Source organism: Pelodiscus sinensis, chromosome 9, assembly GCF_049634645.1.
Source record: "Pelodiscus sinensis isolate JC-2024 chromosome 9, ASM4963464v1, whole genome shotgun sequence".
Lineage (NCBI taxonomy): Eukaryota > Metazoa > Chordata > Testudines > Trionychidae > Pelodiscus > Pelodiscus sinensis.
The window spans coordinates 57,866,832-57,887,892 of record NC_134719.1 but is presented as its reverse complement, the minus strand read 5'-3'; the positions used below and the strand labels follow the sequence as shown (position 1 = coordinate 57,887,892).

At 47.6% G+C, this 21,061-nt stretch overlaps 1 protein-coding gene and 1 long non-coding RNA gene across 5 annotated transcripts in view; one reads left to right on the top strand and one right to left on the bottom strand.

Moving 5' to 3' along the window:
* LOC112546395 (uncharacterized) overlaps window positions 1-10,856 on the top strand; it is a 50,018-nt gene extending 39,162 nt beyond the window's left edge. For 2 of the 3 annotated variants that reach the window (XR_012906035.1, XR_012906034.1), the window contains exon 3: window positions 6,921-10,856. This is a non-coding gene — a long non-coding RNA (uncharacterized LOC112546395). Of the gene's footprint in view, window positions 1-3,954; window positions 4,078-6,920 lie in introns of all 3 variants that reach the window. The other variant, XR_012906036.1, reaches the window with a different exon arrangement.
* The window catches only part of RGS8 (regulator of G protein signaling 8), a 31,332-nt gene continuing 11,085 nt past the window's right edge, over window positions 815-21,061 (bottom strand). The window contains exons 3-6 of one of the 2 annotated variants that reach the window (XM_006126926.4): window positions 17,999-18,100; window positions 16,828-16,892; window positions 3,858-4,024; window positions 815-2,299 (exon numbers count right to left, since the gene is read on the bottom strand). In XM_006126926.4, the coding sequence (XP_006126988.1) occupies window positions 2,117-2,299; window positions 3,858-4,024; window positions 16,828-16,892; window positions 17,999-18,100 (517 nt within the window). In that variant the 3' untranslated portion in view covers window positions 815-2,116. The remainder of the gene's footprint in view (window positions 2,300-3,857; window positions 4,025-16,827; window positions 16,893-17,998; window positions 18,101-21,061) is intronic. The other variant, XM_006126927.4, reaches the window with a different exon arrangement.

Here is a 21,061-nt window from a genome sequence, read left to right as displayed (position 1 = left end):
TATGCTCTTTCTGATAGTCCCCCTAAGAGAATGAAAATTGACCCAGGAAAGGACCTCTCTCTTAGACAGTGGTCCGAAGAATGAAAAGTCGAGAAGCACCGTTTTAGAATAACAGTCCTGTCAGATGCTGAAACCTTCCCTTCGAAAACCTTTTTGTCTAGGTTGCTACTCGCCTCTGGTGCCAGAGAACTCTGACCAGCTGCACATGTCTCTGAAATGAGACCACCAGACACCCCACTCTGACTGGGATCCTGAACCACAAATACCCAGTCTCTGGAGCTTAAGGGATCACCACAACGTGAAACTTTGGCTACTGACCAACATAATGGCCTACCAGTGAACTCCTGTTCAGCAAAGCCACGCCACGCTGCACCGAACCATGCATCAGCTCTCTCCCATCTCACCTTCCTGTTTAGCCCAGGCATCAATTGCATCCAGTGTTCACGTTCTCAAGTTAGGACTGGGAAGACGTTTATTTTAGAAAATAACAGTGCTGCCCTAACAAAACCCACCCTCCCAATGAGAGTAACCACTTGATGGCTACAGAACAGACACTCCTCCTGCATAGCATCGCCTCAAAACAGAGCCTGAAAGCTCTGTCCTACCCTAATGCATGGATGTGCAATGCCTTTTAAGACCTACTCAGCTTTGTCCTATTTTGCTGTGTGGCGCCTTGGACGCCAGTCCTTCCTATTTTCTCTGTGTTGCATCACATTTTTGCTCCAATCCTGCTGGGGTAGCAAACCCATGGAGCACCCTAAATACAGAAATTGAAGCCTATTATAAATGTATTTATGCACAGCTTGGTGGTTGTGCGACACAGCTGATGTCTATACATAAATCATTTCTTAAGCTATGCAACAAAAATATGGAAAATACAGCAGAAAATAGGTGTCTTGGATACTGGACTCTCAGTCCGTGCACAACATGTTTCCACTGTCTTATCTCTTTCTGGAGTAAGGGCCGTGTCTCCATATTTGTACAGCACCGAACACACAGTTAGCAATCGATAAATAAAAACAGTCCATGGACAATACATAAAAATAACTTTAGTATCAGTGTTATCAGCTGCTGCACGAGGCCAGGACCGAAGCTATTTTGAAGTGTGTGCGGTGTGCTACGTTGCACACAAATCCCTTTGCTTTTACCTCTCCCTATCATGCCCGATCCTGCAATGCATGAAACGTGCATTCTCGTATAACAGGCTGTCTTGCGTTCTCCTCCCTTGTGAGCAGGAAGGAATACCACATGCTGCCTCCCAAGACCACACAGCTCTTCAGGGATAAGAAGCATCTTTTGGTTGTGGTTTTGGTACGGAGCCTAGCACAGAGCCCCTGCTCCGTGCTAGCACAGTACAAATCAATCGATACATCTTAATGATCATAATTTGCATCTGGAACCTTTTCTAGTATGGGCTTTTGGTCTGGCCTCCTGGGGAGGAAATGTTGGCTCTTTGACAACGTGAAAATAACACTCAGCTTCCCTTCCCGAAAGAAAAGGACTTTATGGTAGGAAGGGGGTGCAGTAGAGTCATGGCTGACATCACAATGTGAGCAACAAAAATGGAAGAAGGAGCTGACTCGGTTGATCAGTTCTATCCTGGGAGATCGCTCACGGCCTGTGGTGTTAGCCACCCCCTGGTTGTTAGCGTGGAGTTCCAGCCACCCAGGCCCCCACAAGTGACAGCAGTGCTGTGGATTGTGCTCGGTTACACTCGTTTTAGGACTGCTCTTAGTGTCCCCTCCAAATGTGCGGGATAGGTGAGGGTCGGGAAAGGTCTGAAAGGCTGGAAGTTCATATTGGCATTATTTACCAACTAACCAGTGTGGTAAATTTTGGGAAACCTGCCTTCTCGATAGATGACTCCGTGCCCCACAGAGGACATATTTCTGACCCTGAGAAGGCCAGAAACTGCAAGGTGCCACCACTAACCAAACAGACCCACAAACTCAAAGAGTCCTAGTGCTGCGTTTGGGTCGCATCCTGACACAGGCTCCCCCTTTCTCTCGCCCTTCCCCCTTTCCCACTGCGTTTTTAACACCAATGAAGTTTCACATTTGGAAATGGGTTTGGCTGCCATGGGAAGCGTATGGTTTGTGATGGTCCCATCCCTGCTCTAGCTGAGCCTCCTCTGGGTTTGGGTCAGTAGGTCTGTGTAAATTTTGGATCTCAGGAACCTGGGGTAAGAGTCTTTCTCCATGAGGCTGTGCACCTTCCCTTGGGCCTGGTCAAAGCAAGACAGTGAGGGCTCCTGCACGTTATTTCTTGTCACCTCCCGTGTCTGGAAGTCTATGTTCACCTAGGGGAAAAGACAGCAAGAAGGATTCATAGAGTAACTCTGGTTTATGTAGTTAAGAGTGTATGTATGTCGCAGCCTTGACTAGCAACACAAAAACATAATCTTTGGGGACAGGGGAGGAAGGGATTAATAATAAGTCATGGCCCGTATTTTCTAATTTAGCGTACTTAAGTTAAGCACGTCAATCCATATTAATTTCAATATCAGCTATGAGTGCTTGCTACCTCTAAAAACCAGACCTCTGTCACTCCAGCTATGCTAACACTGATCAAGGTTCCTATCAATGTTATGAATTTTAGTGGTTTCAACCATTAGTAAAATCTTAATACCTTTATGTTATTTTTATTTTACAATAAACTGTTTGACTTGTATAATAATTTCGCATGACAGCCAGGGTTCTAATTTTTTCCATTCCTGTGCAGAATAAGTTTTGTTATATGCACCAAGGCATGTGTACAGGTGCACCACCAATAGAAACACATGCTGGTGGCTGTGGGCGCTCTGTTGATCAGCTGGGAAGCATTTGACTCTCTCTTGGGTGGCTGCCCAAATGCTCCAGACTAGTGATGACTTTAAGCTTATGACTTTAGAATTTTTGCTGGAACAACGCCCTGAATTTTCTCAGATTTTGCCCTGGCAAATGACCTATCTTAACTGTGGCTGTCATGAGATGGATTGGCTACAAGGCCATTCCTGTGGCAGAGTTACTGCTATTACTACTTTTTTGGATAGGGAGGCATTTGTGGTACCCAAATATAATGCAGTCGAGAAAGGGCACCTTTCTGTGTGCTTCCCCTCAGAAGATTACAACACTAGCTGGCTGTGCATTACGCTGGTTGGCCATTTCAAGTTTGGATACACCACGTTCATGTCTGTGGAATCGCAGGCCAAACCCTTGCAATATCGAAGGACACTACCCCTCCTAATCTAACCTAAACCTGCGTATCTAATCCTGCCTGGAATAAATTCAGTGCCACAGGATTCTGGATCTCCTCCCACTCCAATTGACATAATCAAAAAGACAGCCATTGACTTCAGTTGGGCCGGTATTTGGTACAACCTCTGCTTGAGTTTGAGCCAAAGGATTTGAGAGTCTCTTGCCCCTGGGATCTCCTTCTAGGCGGCTTACTGTTCCCAGTAGGACTTCAGCTCACTTCCAGGGTTGTCTTAGCAACCAATGTATAGTCTCCTTGTAGGCCAGAAACTGTCGCCACTAACCAAACATACACATAACCTCGAAGAGTCCTAGTGCTGCGTTTGGGTTGCATTCTGACACAGGCTCCCCCTTTCCCTCACCTCTTCCCCTGTACCGCTGGGAGCAGATGAAGGGTACCCCAACACCATGCAGGGAGGGGCAAGGGGCCAGCAGCTGCCAGGGGGAGAAGAAAAGGGTGGAGTGGGAAGGAATCTTGCAGATTCCGAGAGTTGTAGGAGCTACATTGGCACATACCCCCCTCACTCTGGGAGAGCCAACAGCTGGGAGTGTTGTTGACGGAGTTTTGGGGACCGCATGAGGCATCCATTTTGAGACTGGTGGAGGGTGCGTGTGCTCACTAACCTCTCGAGGAGCTTGCACATCAACGAATTCTTCAAAGATCCTGTGCGCCTTGGATGCCAGTTTGGTTGCCGACCGGGTCTTTTTGAACTCCTCACAGGCCAGCCAGAACTCCAGATTCTCCTCGCTGAACTCTGTCTTCAGGAAGGCGCGGAATGCAGCCACCCCGTCTACAAGGGGGAAGCATTGGATTTATGGAAGAAAGGAAGCAAGTTCAGGCCAGGTGAAGCCTCCTTCCTGCATAGCCCACTGTTCACCCGTTGTTTCCTGTGGTGGTGAAAAGCGGCGCACAGTGGGCTGGGAGAGGACGGTGGAATGGAGCGGGAGGCTGGATCACTCTGGCTCCCATCACCGTGATGAGTGGGGACGGGCAGGGAGAACGACTATTACTGCTGCACCTCATCTGGCTCCCCCAGATAATCCTCCAAGCCGCTCTGGGTTCCACCCACAGGACAGTTGGGGCAGCGGCCACAGGGCCTCCCAAAATGCAGGGTCTCCCGACTGTCCTATGGATGGGACGGCTTTACCATCAGTCAGCGCCAGACAAGAGATGGATTGTGCAAGCTGGAAGTGCTCTCTCTTATTCTTTTCCCTCCCAGAAAGATCAGATCCCAGCCGGATCCTCCCCTCTTCCCGTGGGCAGCGAGGGAAAGTGACAGAATCTGCTGCCTCCCGCTCTTCCTCCCTCCGAGGGAAAAGAGAGACCTGCCCTCAGCCTCCCTCCCCTAGCCAGAGTCCAGGAGACAACTAGAGGTGCCATCTGTGAAATGCAGAACCCTTCCCCCCTTGTAAGGGAGCCCTCCTGCTGTCGCCTCACAGGAACCCCAGTCTCAACCACCCCACTTCTGATGGGACTCGGGTCTTGGGTCTTTTGGTGCCAACTTGTAGGGTTGCCAGATGGTTTCAACAAAAATACTGGACACACTTGACGTTACATCACAATCTACATTACAGCTTATGTAGAAAATACCGGACATTTCTAGTTTCTCATTTATATTTTCTCAAATTGTTTCCTGAACAGGAAGCTCAAATATTGGACTGTCCGGTTCAAAACCGGACAGCTGGCAACGCTACCAACTTGTGTTTGGCCCCAGCCACTGGCAGAAGACAGGATACTGGGCTAGCCGGACCATTGGTCTGACCCAGTCTGGCTACTCTTCAGTTCTGTGCCTTTCCCAGTGCCCGGTGCTGAGAGGAGTTGGTGCGGTTTCAGCAGGTTGAGGGTTCGGCCCACCCCCAGGTGTCTGTCACCACTCTCCCAGCCATGTGGCATGAGTGGTAATTACAAAATCACCGGCCACACGTGTGCACAGCTTACAGCGAACGTTGGTCCCAAGCAAAAAAAAAAAAAAAATCCCTCAGCACAATAAATCTTTTCCCTGGCAAGGCAGTACAGAAACTGGCCAGACTAGTTAAAAACTAGCCAGCTGGCCACCATAACCCCCAAGATACAATGGTTCTGTCAACACCCTCTCCCCTCATCGACATGCCTTATGTCTTCCTGTAATCTCGCATCTGCTCCTCGAAAGCAGCTGGGAACGGTTTTCTGAGGGCGGGGGTGGACGTGCCCCCTTTTAAATAGCTCATGTGAGATTATGGATAGAAAGGGGACGCAGGTGTATCACATCAACTCTCTGTAGTGTCCTTTTTTAGTCTCGTTACTGCCCAAAGAAAGGGAAATGTGATGGGGCATGCCATAGTCTTTATGGAAATATGCTTATGGATATGAATTAACTGGAATATACTTCATGCACGATACTTCATGCAGGGTGCCGCTGGAAAGGTTGCAATATACTGCATCTATTATGGAAGGCTGTTTGGCCTGTGAAGAAGATTAGAAAAATTTTTAGGTTGTGATACTACATGTAACTAGTTTCTTTAGTGTAGTAAGCTTAGTTGTGTGTTAAGTTTGCTCAGTTACTTTGTTCTATCTGCTACCTCTTAGGACCCTTAAATCCTACCTTTTATACAGCCCACAGACCCGAGTTAGCAGCAGCTGGGATTGAACCTGAGGCCAATGGGGCTCAAGCCATGTGCCTCTACCACATGAGCTAAAAGCCAGCTGCCTCTCAACTAAAGCTGTAGAGTAGACTTCACCCTCCCTTGTCAGTGGTCTTGGTGCCTCTGGGTTTCACTTACTAAAATCACTTTTGTTTATTAATAATCTCAGTGTAAATAATTGTTACTGGGGGAGGGGGAGCTGCTTAGGGGCCTTATATAAGGAGGTGGTTGGTATAGCTGCTTGAGGTAGAGCTGCTACCTGTGCTGCTTTCACTTACATCATGGACCGCTCCTTGATAAAGAGGACCGATAAAGAAAAGTTATTTATTAGTTCCCTAAATAGAAGAACTAGAGGACACCAAATGAAATTAATGGGTAGCAGGTTAAAACTAATAAAAGAAAGTTCTTCTTCACACTGCATGTAGTCAACCTGTGGAACTCCTTGCCAGAGGAGGCTGTGAAGGCTAGGACTATAATAGAGTTTAAAGAGAAACTAGATAATTTCATGGAGGTTAGGTCCATAAAAGGCTATTAGCCCGGGGATAAAATGGTGTCCTTGGCCTCTGTTTGTCAGAGGCTGGAGAGGGATGGCAGGAGACAAATCGCTTGATCATTGTCTTCAGTCCACCCTCTCTGGGGCACTTGGTGCTGGCCACTGTCGGCAGACAGGATACTGGGCTAGATGGACCTTTGGTCTGACCCAGTACGGCTGTTCTTATGTTCCTCTCCCTGGCTGACCCCAAACAGCAGGAGACATGAAGCTGGCACCCAGCTTGTGCTCTCTCCAGTGTCTTTCCTGGGGAGGTGGGAAGTCAGGAGCTGATTGGGGAGTTTCTCAGTAGGGGCTAGTAGAGAATGAAGCGTGGAGGGGAAAGAACAGCAGATCCTGGTGCCAGAAGGCTCTTTGTATGTAGCTGGTTCCTGTAGTGTTCATTCTTACATGCGCCATAGCTGGTTAGTAGCTACCCTGGGAAGCTTTTTACAGTGACTATAAAGAGCTTTGCGATGTGTTTCCTGCCTCGCTTCCTGGGTCTTGATTCTCCCTCTGCTTTTTGACGTCCTTAGTGCTGACACAGGGGTCACTCTCCACAAACAGAAGCCTTGCCAGGGGACGTGAGGAACAGCGCATGATGTCTGGTGAAAGGAAAGGCTTTCTCGTGATTGGTGTGTGAGAAAGACCTCAGCTTCAACCCTGCCCCAGAGAGCAGCCTGGAGCAGCCATGGAGCTGGGTCAGCAGCTGGAACCAGAAGGTCTCTGCACAGCTCTCACAATCAGTGGCTTGTGATGTGTAAATAAATGGAGAAAAGCGTCGGATCCAAGTAGCAGACATTCCTCTCTTCCTGTCTGTACTCCGTCTCCTTCCTGGCTTCCCGCCTACTTCCTCTCCCCTCTTCACTCTCCTCTCCGGAAACTACTTCCCTTTCTCACTTCCCCTCCTTTCCCTCGTCCTGCAGCTCCTGCAGGCCTCTTGCTTCACTCTGTCCTAGTTACTTTCTGCCATCTCTGTCCCAACCTCTTCAGTTTCCTTTTTCTCCCTCCCTCCCTGCCTTTCCTTCTGTTCTCCTCCCCTGCACCAGTGGAAGAATTTTGGTGGTGCCCAGAGCTCACACTCCTGCCCCACTTAAACTCCCCCCTCCCACCTGCCTAAGGCTCTGAGAGGGAGTTTGGGTGGGGGAAGGGTTGCAGGCTCTGGGAGGGAATTTGGGTACAGGAGGGGTAAGGGGTGGAGCTGTACGGGCCTCACTAACCCTGGTGCACTGCCGACAGGGCCAGAGGACACTGGAGGCAGGGAACGGCGAGTTTTTATGGTGCCAGCCCAGGGCCAGGAATATTCCTGGTGTCAGGGCTCCACAGGCCCATATAACTCGCTGCCAATGCCAGTGTTTTTTCCTTCTAAGCTGTGCACTTGGGCAGCTGCCCAGGAGATATTCAAATGCCACGCAGCTAATTAGCAGAGCATCCACAGTTGCCCAGAGCAGATTTTTCCATCGGTGCTGCACATCTGCACATGTCTAGGAGCACGTAACAAAATTTATCCCGCACCTGAATGGAAAAAATAAGAAGGAACATTGCCTTGCACCCATGTCTATTCCAACTTCTGTCTTTGTTTCTACCTTCGCTCTCTCTGTCTCTCTCTCTCATGGCCTTATGCTCTGCAGGACAAACGTCAAATCCAGGGGCAACCCCACAGCTAGCATGCACTCATTCGTAAGAAGCTGATCCCCTCCTGACGTCTCCCAGGCTTCTGTCTCCTCCATGCATGAGCTCTCTCTATGTAGTGAAAACTCTTCTTTTTAGATCAGATGGCCAGGATCCTTCTGTGTTGTTTGGGGGGCTGGAGGTGTCCAGACCTAAGAGGACTTTCTTGGGAGGAACTTTAGAACCTAGGGCTCCTTCTCTTTTTCCTCCGCCTCCGGCTGATTTCCACCACTCGCCTTCCCCCCGTGTGTGGCCGATATAAGTCATGCCTCGGTCGCTCCCCCAGGGCATCTCACTACTTCCTGCCTTAGCCATTTTGCCTGATGTCTACTGTAGCCCAGCTCCTTGAAAACAACAGCCTCTGGCCCTAGACAAGCACTGATTTCAGCTCTCCATTTCTGGCCTTCTCTGAGCAGGCTAGCGACAGACACACACCAGCTCCTGAGCCCCTCTGCCAGCGGCATCCCCCTCTCGCATCCAGCTCCTACCACCAGACACTCACAGAAATTACCACATGAGCGGGGCCTAGTTCAGGCAGGGTGGGCGGCCGGTCTGATCCGAGCCTCAGCAGAGACACCAGCCCAGGCACTGGCCTGGCAGACTCCAGACTCTCCGGGCGGCATTTCACACTGCCCCGCACCCTGGCAGGTGGGAACGCGGGTCAGTCCAGCCCCGGCCCACGCTGGCTGCCGCCTGGCCCTCCCCAGAGCTGCTTGGGCACCCGGCCTCATTTCCAGCATGTGGCTCCCAGGAGTCACCAGGCGATCTGGCCCTGCGGCAGGTGGCTGCTTCCCCTTGGAAATCCTCTTGGGATGCTGGGTTCTGTGCTTCGGGGACAAAGAGCCTGACGGGTTGAAGAGCTCACCATGCCCTGCCCATCCTGCCAGCCCAACAGGCTCAGCTTGGCACGGGCTGGATTTGTGGGAGGGGGCTGCGTAGAGGCAGGAGCCAGGCATGGATGGGGGAACAGCCCTGCAGGCATGTTACCTGGGGGGTCACTGGAGCCAGGCTCCTTGAAACTGGAGCGAGGCCGATAATAAAACACGGGGCCATGAATATTAAGGCTGAAGAGAGAATGAGCAAGGATAATAAGGAAAGGTTACCTGTAAATCAAGAGGGATAATGTGTTCCCTAGAGTCTCGACTTTATTCTAACAGGCTGAAATCCTTGTCCAAGCAATTCCTCACCTAAAGCCTTCCAGCCTCACTAGCCCACATGGCCAGGGTCCGCATTGACTACAAAAAGTGCTGTCCTTTGGGTTCCTCAGTGAAGGGTAAGAGAGGCGTAACGACATTGCACAAGGGGGGTTTTCTTGCACAAGAAGGGGCAGTGTAGACAACTCCTTCTGGCGCAAGAGCCTCTTCTGCAAAAATGGTGGCTCATTAGGTATGCAAATGAGGCTCGGTGATATTCCATGCTTATCCTCATTTGCATATTTCTGCCACAAGAAGCCGCGAGTGAAGACATAGCCTAAGATGGATAGAAAGCTGGCTAGACTGTCGGGCCCAATGGGCAGTGATCAATGGCTCAATGTTAGTTTGGGGGTCGGTTTCTAGTGGAGCCCCAAGGATCTATTCTAGGACCGGTTTTGTTCGATATCTTTATTAATGACCCGGATGAGGGGATGGATTGCAGCCTCAGCAAGTTCGCAGATGACACTAAGCTAGGGGGAGAGGTAGATTCGCTGGAGGGCAGGGATAGGGTCCAGAGTGACCTGGACAGATTAGAGGATTGGGCCACAAGAAATCTGACGAGGTTCAACAAGGACAAGTGTAGAATCCTGCACTTGGGACGGAAGAATCCCAAGCGTTGTTACAGGCTAGGGACTGAATGGCTAAGTAGCAGTTGTGCAGAAAAGGACCTGGGGATTACAGAGGATGAGAAGCTGGAGATGAGTCAACAGTGTGACCTTGTAGCCAAGAAGGCTAATGGCATATTAGGGTGCATTAGGAGGATCGTTGTCAGCAGATCCAGAGAAGTGATTATTCCCCTTTATTCAGCTCTGGTGAGGCCACATCTGGATTATTGTGTCTAGTTATGCCACACACACACACACATACACACCCACTACAATAAGGATGTGGATGCATTGGAGAGGGTTCAGCGGAGGGCGACCAAAATGATTAGGGGGCTGGAGTGCATGACCTATGAGGAGAGACTGAGGGATTTGGGTTTAATCTGCAGAAGAGAGGAGTAATGGGGGATTTGATAGCAGCCTTCACCTTCCTGAAGAGCGGTTCCAAAGAGGATGGAGAAAGGCTGTTCTCAGTAGTGACTGATGGCAGAGGTGGGAGAGGTCCAGGTTGGATATTAGGAAAAACTATTTCAATAGGAGGGTGATGAAGCGCTGGAATGAGTTACCTAGGGAAGTAGTGGAGTCTCCATCCCTAGAGGTGTTTAAGTCTCGGCTTGACAAAGCCCTGGCTGGGTTGATTTAGCTGGGATTGGTCCTGCCTTGGGCAGGGGCTGGACTTGATGACCTCCTGAGGTCTCTTCCAGCTCAGACAAGATCACAAAGAAAAAACTATTTCTTGCCATTTCAACCAGAAAGGACACTGTCTCAACGACTTAACCACCTGCATTCTGCTACAAAGACCTTTTACATCTGCACTTGAAAGGGAATCCTCTGAACTGTCATTCATGTTAAAATTCGACACTCTCCGGGGGGATTAAACAAAGACCCCAACTACCTTACCCATTACCAAGATAGCTTCCCCAGTTATCACCTCTAATACCATTAGCTCACAGACATCTAACTTTCCCCTCCTCTAATATCATTAACTCACAGACACTTACCTTCCTTCCTCGCCCCCCCCGCCCCCCCCCCCCGCATCCCCCTCCTGTTCTGAAATGTGATTTGTCCTTTTCATATGTGTTCATTTTTTTAAATTGTATCCTTTGGTATATATGGTTGTGACTATTTTCTTCCACTGTTTGATCTGAGGAAGTGGGTCTGGCCCATGAAAGCTCATCATCTAATAAACCATCTTGTTAGTCTTTAAAGTGCTACATAGTCCTGCATTTTTCTTCCAGCTCTGTGATTCTATGATTCTTAGCTCCTGTCTGGAAAAAAGCTATTTGTCAACTCTTCCTGATCCCGCAGTTTCAAACGTATTTTAGTAGGTTCACGTAACTCCCTGCAGACCAACCATGCATGCCTCTTTTTCCACTTAACATGAGCACTGTGCTCTAAGCTTTCATCTGATACCTCACGCAGCAATGCGGTACCTGTAGTGAGCATGTCAGGTCTGAGAGGAGATGCTGTTACAGAGCACTGACCTCTTTGTCCATTGGCATTGAGTGGCTGTAAGAGTGGCAGCCTCTGAGAGTGAACAGCAGATTCCTGCGCCCTGACAGACAGATCCGCACTGTCGTGATGCCCTGCGGCTCCGGGTGGGAGGGGAAGAAGGGGCGTGGAGGAGAGCACTGTAGCCATCTGGTGGGAATTCCAGGGCAGATATAGGCCTATTGAATCCTGCTCCCTGGAGGCTGAGTTAAAGACCTGCATGCTCACAAAGAGAATCATGGGAGCACTGCTTACTACAGGAACCTTTGTTTCAAAGCCCTTTTCACTGGAAGCACAGTACCCCCCGGATGTGTCCGGTATGGAACTGACTTGAACAGCAAAGCATCATCAATGGAGTCCCCTACTGAAATATCAGCAAAAGAAGCACGGAGGAGTTAGGAAGTGTGATACATCAGTGATGTACTGGGAGTCTTCAGATGGCTCGGCATGGCGCATCGTCATAAAGATACCTCCTTCTCCAAGGGCACGGTCAGAGGGTATCGGTGTACTTGTTTAGGACCTGGCCTGGCAGTTCTAGTGTACTTATTCAAGCATCTGACCCCAACAAGGAGCTGTGGTGGGTGTGGGAACCACCCGAAACCAAAGTGGGGAGCAGCTACTGTTGGAGCAATCTAATAAAGAAATGCATAGAATTCCTCTAAGGGAAGAAAGCATCAGAACCTGTAAGAAGAGCAGATCTGGAAGGACTTTGCACGTCTGCGAGAGCAGACCAAGGAAAGGCTGGAACATTCTCCTTTCACTCTTGTGAACACAAGCCCGATTCCACAATCGTTACTTGGGTCACTTCTTATTCAGCCACGATTCTCCCCGACTTCTGTGGGAGTTTAGCCTCACTAAGAACTTCAGTTTATGTCCTTCTGTGTACCTGCTCCAGCATCATGCTGATCCATAAAGCTGTAAGGTGCACTGGGGATCTTGGGGATGGCTTGGGCTAAGGACACTTATTTCCCAAACAAGTATCTTTTTCTGAGCTCCTCCCCTGATGTTAAGGATGTGCCAGAAGTATCCTCCAGCCCTGGATGCTTTAAGTCATTATCATCTTTGGCACTTAGGCATCGTGTGTCACTGGTTTTAATTCATCCTCCCAGTTCATCTGTGTCCTAGGTATTATCACCTTCCTTTGATAGAAGAGGCAGTAAAGCAGGAAGGCTCTTGGATTTGCCCAAGGTCAGTCAGAGAGATGTGGTTAGAACTCAAAGAGTTCTTTACAACCTACTTGGTGTTCATTCCCTAAGAATGTGGAGAGAAGACTGACCAGAGCAATAAGGATTGTTAAGGAAGGAGTTCTGTCTGCAGGCAGATGAATGACGACAAGTCCTCAATGTCTTGAGAAGATCCAAGACTGCAGGATTAATTCATTCAGACAATTGGATCGCCAGCCGTTTAGCCTATGCTGGAATGAGCACATTAATGGTTATTTAGGTAATGCTTGCATTTCATGCCTTAGATTTGATTGGCACTTAACATAGGCTGAGATTTCTCAAGACATGCAGGTGTTGCTGCACTGAGCAATGGCTCTGTTTTATTTTCAAAAGGCACTGGGGAGTCCTATTACTCCTTGCTGATGCTGAAGGTGGCGGGAGTACCCGAATCTTTCTAACCCTAGTACTGTTTCATTTCTTTTTGGGCTCGTGTTGGCAGCACAAAGCTGGGAGAGCAGGAAGAAGACTGGGATTTTCCCATGAATCTGTGGGAAGTAGAGCCAGGAGTGCTCCAGGAAAGGCAGAAGAAAGATGCTCTATGTCAGAAGAGCAGAGAAATCAGGAGAGAAGGAGAAGGCGGGGAAATCACCACCCGAGAAGGCAAAAGGAAAGGTACGTGAAGGTTTTTCTAGGTCTGACTGTTGAAAGCTGACTGAGGAGTTAAGGACAGTTTGTCCTGCTGGATATTGCACGAATGACAAGCCCCGTGTCCAGCCCCGTGAGAGATGCAGAGCGAGACGCACCATTGCTCCGCCGGCACACTGTCAAAAGGAATCTCCATCTGGCGGGCCAGACCGTGTCTCCTGGGCGTGAGAAACAGAGGGAAGCTACTCTTGTGTCCCTCACTGCACACACACACTCCTAGGCCCAACTGAGCTCCAGTCTCACAGGAGTCATCGTTAACCTTAATGGCATGAACTGGGGTAAAGATGTTCAAAGGCAGCACATTACAGTCACTTGCCTGGCCTGGGAAGCGAATTACAAGCATGTCGCAAGGGCTGCATCACGCTGCCCTGAGGTTTTCTCCTCCCCCCTCGCTTTTAGAAAATGAAAACTCCACATGACTGTGCAGTGCTAGCTGGCCTGTCCCTGGCAAACAAGAAGGTCACAGCAACGTGTCGCGTTCCAGGTCTGGGCCACAAGAGCAGGTGCTCCTGGCTCGAGAATGCAGATTGCCTGGAAGACGGCTGTTCCCTGGGCCAGTGTGGTGCATAAGACACCTTGAGCCAAGAAACAGGGAGGCCGACGGAATCGCTGGGCCCCTGGGCAAAGCGGTGGGGCCTGTCTCTCTGCACTCCTGGAAGGGGCGGGGCCTCAGGCAGAAGGGGCGGGGCTGGAGCAGCCAGCATTCAGAGCCGCCCGGGCCATGCTGCACCACCCTCAGATAGCTCTTCACGCCGCCTGGAATGCACCAGTTGGGACTCCAGCAGTGATTTAAAGGGCCCGGAGCTCCGGCCTCTCCCACAGTAGCAGCAACAGCATCTGGGAGCCCTGGGCCCTTTTGAATTGCCAGGTCTCAGAGCAATAGCTGTCAGAGACACACTCCAGGAGAGGGGTTCTGAGCAGAGATTGTGGGGAAGGGTAGGTGTCAGTGAGAACAGTGGATTTCCTTACATTCTGGTATCACTCTGGAACCAGATGTTATTGGAAACCACCTTTTATCTAAGGTTCTCCAAGACTCCTCCCAGAGACCCTCTCCTGCACATATTGTGTTGGGATTACCTATGACTATAAAGTTCAATAAAGTGATGCAGACAATAGATTTCCATACGTCAGCCGATATTTTGCAAAGGTAAATGAGCGGATATCATACATAGAGAGTGCATGATTCCTTTTGAGAATATCTCCCCCTGCAGCCTCTTTGTAGTCTCATTGTAAGTAGCAACACGGGGTTCAGAACTTCCAAAAAAGAATACTATAGCATTGTGATTCTTTGTGTCAGCCTCCTTCCCTTGGCAGTACCCATTGAATTCTTATGAGGGTCTCAAGATTGTATCACTTTCGTAACATTTAATCCCGCCCTTTGATCTGAAAAGTATCTCCCTGCTCCCTTTCATTCCTGCCAGTATATCTCTGGAGTTGGCTCCTTGTCATTCAGTTCCCGAGCTCTCTCATAACACGCCATTACATCAAAAAAGTGTTCAATCAGAAGAGGAGTAAAACCTCATTCCAGGTATAACTTTGGCTCTGGTGTATGAAAACTGGGAGCCATTAAAATTATTCTAAGCGAACTGGCAAACCATATCTAATTTTTAACCTCTCTGAAAATTACACGGGAGTTTCCCTTCCAGAACAGACCAGCGGTTCATCTCGTGAAGCAACGGTGTTTGCCAGATGTTTCCGAGAAAATGATACGTGCATAACATTAGAAAGCAAATAGAAAATTTCTTCCTGGGCCCAGCTGGTGATCAGCTTATGCCTCAGAGCATGAGCATTACGCTTGCAAATACTGTTCACACAGGCAGTCAGAAGGAAATGTGACTGATATGGTTCTCTCCCTTTTTGGCACTAGCTGGAGGCAGTTAGTCGAAAATGTTCACTGGGGACAGCCACACAGAAATGCTAGAATAGGCACAGAACTTCTTTATCTGTCTGACAGTAGCACAATATTTGCTCACGAGTGCTTCTTAATGGGGGGGAAATACAGATAACTGAAGCTTTGTCCTGCATCCCTGTTGGATCTGAGGCAGATCTATTGCCTTTTTAATGCAGTTGTGAAAATGAAAATACCCACAATGACTACCCCAAGATAATCCCTTTCACCCAAAGGTCTGTGGGTCAAGCACTGCTCTCGTTTACACTGGTGTAACTCAAGAGTAATAGGACTGACTCAATGGAATTACTTCCAATTTGTATCAGTTTAGTTTATTTGAGCGCAGATTTTGACCCTCACACTAGCAATTCCAGAGGCTTTAGGTACAAAACAGCACGTAGATTATTCCCTGAGAAGGCTATTTCACAATTCACTGGGTAACTCTACCAATGCCATATTAGAAACTCATCTTTTTGTTATCACGTAACATAAAGTTAGCACAACTTCCTATTCTCGTTATTGGAGAAAGCTGGTATCTCAACTGATGTTCCCTAGAAGCTGTACACTTGTGTGGCCACTAAGGAGAGATTCAAATGCCACCCAGCTGATTAGTAGAGCACCCGCAGCTAGGTTTTTGTTTCTACTGGTGGTGCACATTCGCACATGCCTCGGTGCATAGAAAAAAATTATTCTCTGCATGGATGGAAAAATTCTACACATGGATGGAAAAGATTAGAGAAAGAAATATTGATCTCAAAGACCTCTCTCTATGCGGTAGCTACTAATAAATGCTGACATTTTTGTCTACATTGCTTTTGTAAAAGAAGCATGCTTTTGTATACACAAACCTTATCTTTTTTAATATCGTAATTTATGCTCCGTGTAACATAGGACTCTGACAAAATTAAAGATATGCAAAAAAAATTTGGATAGTGACAAAAGTTTTCCATAATATTTTGTGTTTTGAGCAAAAAAGAGTGTTTTTAAAAAGCTGAATACTCCTCCCCTCCCCGTTTTTCCCCTAGCTGCAAAAACTATATTCTTGGGGAATTACTGTTATAAAATAATGCCACATCTTTTCACCCATGGATCTCAAAGCAGTTTGCAGTCCTCAATTAATTCCCAGCAGAAAGCAATAGGATTTCAATGGGGCTGTTTGTTAAAGGTATAGAAAAGATTTTGGAAAGAATGCAGTCCCAGGTTACAGTCCATGATATCAGAATTCAATAGCTTCCGGGTAGGATGTGTTTGGTGGAACAGAATAATGTTTCTATGAACAGAATTGGAATGATTGATCTGTTTTGTGGTATGAAGTGTGATGATTAAATGGGTTTGTAGGATCTGTGTTTGTAGACCATTCAAACTTGTCAGTTTAACTATAAGTTAAACCACCTAACAACTAAAACAATGTTAATTTTCTAACATTCAAAGTCACATAGGGGATTTGAATGCCCACTGGATTTCCTATTAACGTTAATGGGAATCGGGCAACCGGATACCCCAGGTGAGTTTGAAAATTTCAGCCACAGTGTATGTTAGTTTTGCAATATACCCTGCCACTCAGCATATTCTTGTGATACTGCCCTGATGCCTTAATTATGAGTGGTGAAGACAGACAGCTGTGAGTGATCCACTGTGGGTTCTTGCGCCATCTAATACAATTTGTTCACATTTGATCTGCAGTAAATATTTGTGAAAGAGGATGGAGATAGAACTTGGTTTCTACTCACATTTATGGGACAAAAGACTGTCAAAAGAATCTGCCCATCTTGTGGCTTCTTCTGTTGATAATCTTCTAAAAGAAAGGAAATGACAATCACAAATAGTCTGGCTGTGTTTAGTCTGCAAGCTTCTTTTGGAAGAACCTTTTTTCGGAAGAGATCTTCCAAAAAAACTTCTTCCGACAGAGAGCGTCCACACACCAAAGAAGATTGCTTTTTCGAAAGAGCGTCCATACTGAATGGATGCTATCACGCGTTTAAGCTATGATTACTATGGATGCAGTGGCCACCGGGGCACCTGTGCTTTTTCCTCTTTCCTTCTCTTTTGAAAGAACGCCCTCTTCCCCGTCCACACACATCTTTTTCCGAAAGAGCTCTTTCAGAAAAAGGCTTCTTCCTCGTAGAAAGAGGATTACCAACGCTAGAAAATTCTCTCTGTTCTTTCAGTTTACTTTTGGAAGAACGCTATTGCAGTGTGGACGTAACTCAGGTTTTGTCAGAAAAATGGCTGTTTTTCCAACAAAACTCTGTAGTGTAGACATACTCTCTATTGCAGACAGCCTTCTGGTGCAGCATGCCTGGGAAGGGCTGGACAAGAACACCCGGACCAGGACTTTGTATCAACCAAAGTAGAGACAATCAACGATGAATTAATCCCAAGTTTTACACAAGTCATACATTCAATACATTCAATAAAACTGTTTGTCCTTTACATTAATAATGAGACATAGTATATTGGGTAAATTCTTCCAGCATTGTAGAGCATAATAGGGCAATGGATTGAAGATGCTGATCACCTGTTACGCCGAGGTAAATGCTCATATTTAGACTTGTAGTAACAATGGGCCAAATTCTGTCCTCAGATAAATGCAGACGACTCCCATTTGTTTTGTTTGCATGGTCTAGCTGAGAATTTGCCTCAGTGTAGCCACGATACAGATATTTTCTAACAGAGCTGATGTTGTTTCAGGTTCCTTGGATGTTTGTCTTCCTTTGGGAAAAACAAAGATTTGGGGATTTTTCATTGCTTCCTCTCAAAAGATTAACTTAATTATTTTTCAGGGATCTTCAGTGCTAAAACCAACTCCAGTTGCAGGGATTGGGGTTCAAAGCCTATCGCGTACAAAAAAGGAAGGAAATACAAATAGAAAGGAAAGGAGAAAGGTACGTCTGTACTCACTTCAAAGCCCGGTTGGGCTTATCTGGAAGAATGGCTGTGAAGTCATTACAAGAGTCTGATTTGTGAGACAGGCAGCCCAGGCGAGTCCTCATCCCTCTGTTCCTGTAATCAGTGTGGGATAGGGGTGTAGGCAGGGGAGAAGCAGAGGAGGTGACAGTTACAAGAGTAGCCAGAGTTGTACAATGCAAAATCTCAGTGACTTGGTATCTAATGTAAGGAACCATGTAAGGGTTCTAGGGTTTAGTCGAACATCTTCTGTGAAGGCCGAGAGATCTCTAAGATAGCTTTGTGCTTGAGTGGATAGGACTAAAATATCAGAACAGTCTCAAGTAATTAAAGTCTTTGCTTTGTAGTGTATAAGTCAGTAAAGGACAATGGTGAATTGGTGTGAAAGGCCACAGGCTTGGAATGGTTTCTCATGGCACTCTTCCTTGGCAGATGGAAGGGGGAAATGGGCAGCTGTGCCAGAAATCAGTCACCACTTTTCACCAGTGCACGGACGGCACAAATACATGAGCCTTTGCAGTTAGTGGGACATAGAGAATCAGAGGGAACAGGTGGTCTCTGCAAATGACCCATGACTCTCTAATACAGCAGGATGCAATCTGTAAATTCGGAGTGACTAGGCCTAGCGGACTAGAGATGTATCTCATCCACTATAGATGACTCTGTGTAAGGATTCACTCCATCATTTGCTACTCTCTAAAATATGTTCCACAGATTTCACCCCTTCCCACCTCATAACCATCCCCGCCCGTCCAGTGGGGTAGGAGACACATGCACAAAACACAATTATTACATAACAATCTGGGAAAACTTGGGAGCAGAGGCATCAAACAGGAAGGGGGGGGCACGGAAATAGTACTGCATAGGCACTGGCCCCTCGCAAACCAATAAATGTTGGTTAATAGTTTTACAACAGGATCTAAAAGAGCAAGAAATGCATCATCCATTATGCCCCGTCCTAATCCCAAAAACATATCTACTAATGGATTCTCCCAGCACTAAATGAGAACACCTTCTCCTACGGATGAGAAATGGAGAATTCAATAATTCAGCCCATGCTCTTCCAATATTGGACCCAACCCCGGCCTGGAAGGACCCTTTTGTTTTAACAACTTGATAAATCTTTCCATCTGCTGGGGAAACACGACATTTTACCACTCTCTCTATATTTTTCCAAACACATGGATGCTCGTCTCTGAACCAGTTTGCATCATGCCCAGTTTTTTCTTTATCCCTCTCAGATGTTTCCTATGCTGCATGTTTTAATATCATTTTAGAGCAAATTAAATATTAATTGAATGCAAGCAACGATTATCTCCCTGGCACAATATGGGTAGCTTGTAGCGTTAGTTATTGCAAAGTATTGAGATCCTTAGTTACCGGCATTACTGAATGGCGTCAAACCATGGACATCTCAGGACAAAATTCCACAAGCGATCTAAACGTTGATGGAGAAACATCCCCTGTAAAAGGCTATGTTGAGGACTCCAATGCTATGTCATTCAGACACATTAGGTGAGTCTAATCTATGCGCTTTTTGATGCCTTTTCCACCAGAAACCCCCAACTTTCGTCCTTCCTGAAATGCCTGTTCCAGCAAAGGCTTGTGAATTGCTCAGCAGAGGTGCAACATGCACTACCGCAATGCTGGTTACATTTCTCTGATGTCTGAGATCAAGGGACTGCAGCAGGGAATGAAAGAGATGCTGCTGCAAAAGGAAGATCGTTCATTTTTGACAGAACATTGAGCCAAAGGTTTTGGATGCGGGAGGGGAAGCAAGGAAATGGAATCCATGGGAAATGGAGAAGCCAAGGAAGGGCAGGAGGGGAAGAGGCAACAGTGGAATGAGCTTAAAAGCTTATCAGACAAGGGAGAGGGTAACAGGAGGGGAAGGGGTAAAGAATGGATCGTTTCTTTTCAGTTACCTCCATGGAATCAGTAAGGCATCCATGCAGGCTTCCAGTTACAGTTAACCCTTTAATTGGCTGGTGTGTAGGGCGGTCAGTGCTGTTTGCAGGAGATAAGACTGCGGGGAGGAGGTATTTACTGTGTCACGTCCTGTCCCTTAAAATCAAAGAATCCTCTGTAAAAGGAGGGGTAGCTGTTCTCAACCCATTTAATTCTCTTGCCTCCTAGCAGGGAATGTTGGATTTTCAGTGGCAACCATTCAGAGTTGAGGGTTGGTCATAGCAGGAAATTCCACCTCTCTTTTACTCCCCAGAACAGAGGTTCAAGTCCAGCTTCAGGTCTAAGTGACGTGAGTTTGGTGGTCTCAGCTCACCGCTGAACGGCAGCGGTGGACATAACCGAGCGTATCTTTCAACTCAACTGGCAATCCTTGCTCAAGGGGCTCAGCTCAGGACTGAGCTGGCTGAGACCAAACTACCTCTTGCCCCTGACATCCCCTCAGGTCATGGTTGATGGAACTGGCCAGGCATCATGGGAGGGCTGGCGCTGCAGCTAACCTGTAAATAAAATAACACGAGGACTTCACGCGTCTGGAGGTGCTGGTCCTTTGACCACCACCAGCTCAAACATTCACACGCTGTATAAAAGCATCATTCCTGATGCACCTAATCATATGGCCTCTTGGAGCCTGTGCCATCTGTGAATGACTGAGGAGAAGGAGAAAAGGACACAGGAAACAGACAAGCCTTGGTACAGGACCAACTTGTGCCTCTGGCTTGTGACGGAATCTTATTCTAAGGAGAAAGAGCCAAGCTGATGGGATAGAGAATGGGTTGGTATCGTCTTCCTGGTGCACACGCCGTATAATTGTGTCCTAGTGACCATGAGAGAGGAGGGGCCCCGGGTAATCTCCCTATCCTCTTACCCGCAGAAGCAGAAGGCCAAGGAGCAGAAGAGAGAGGAGATTGTCTGGGGCGCAGGGGGGTGCCTACCTTCCTTGGGGCCTAAAGAATCCCCAATGCTCCTGCTGCCAAATGCAGCATCCATTTTAAAACCTGATTATGTTAAAAAAGCACAAAGCCGCTTCCCCACGACCCTAATGGAGCAGGGATTGCATTACATGCCAGTGAGTGCATCGCCTTAATCCCC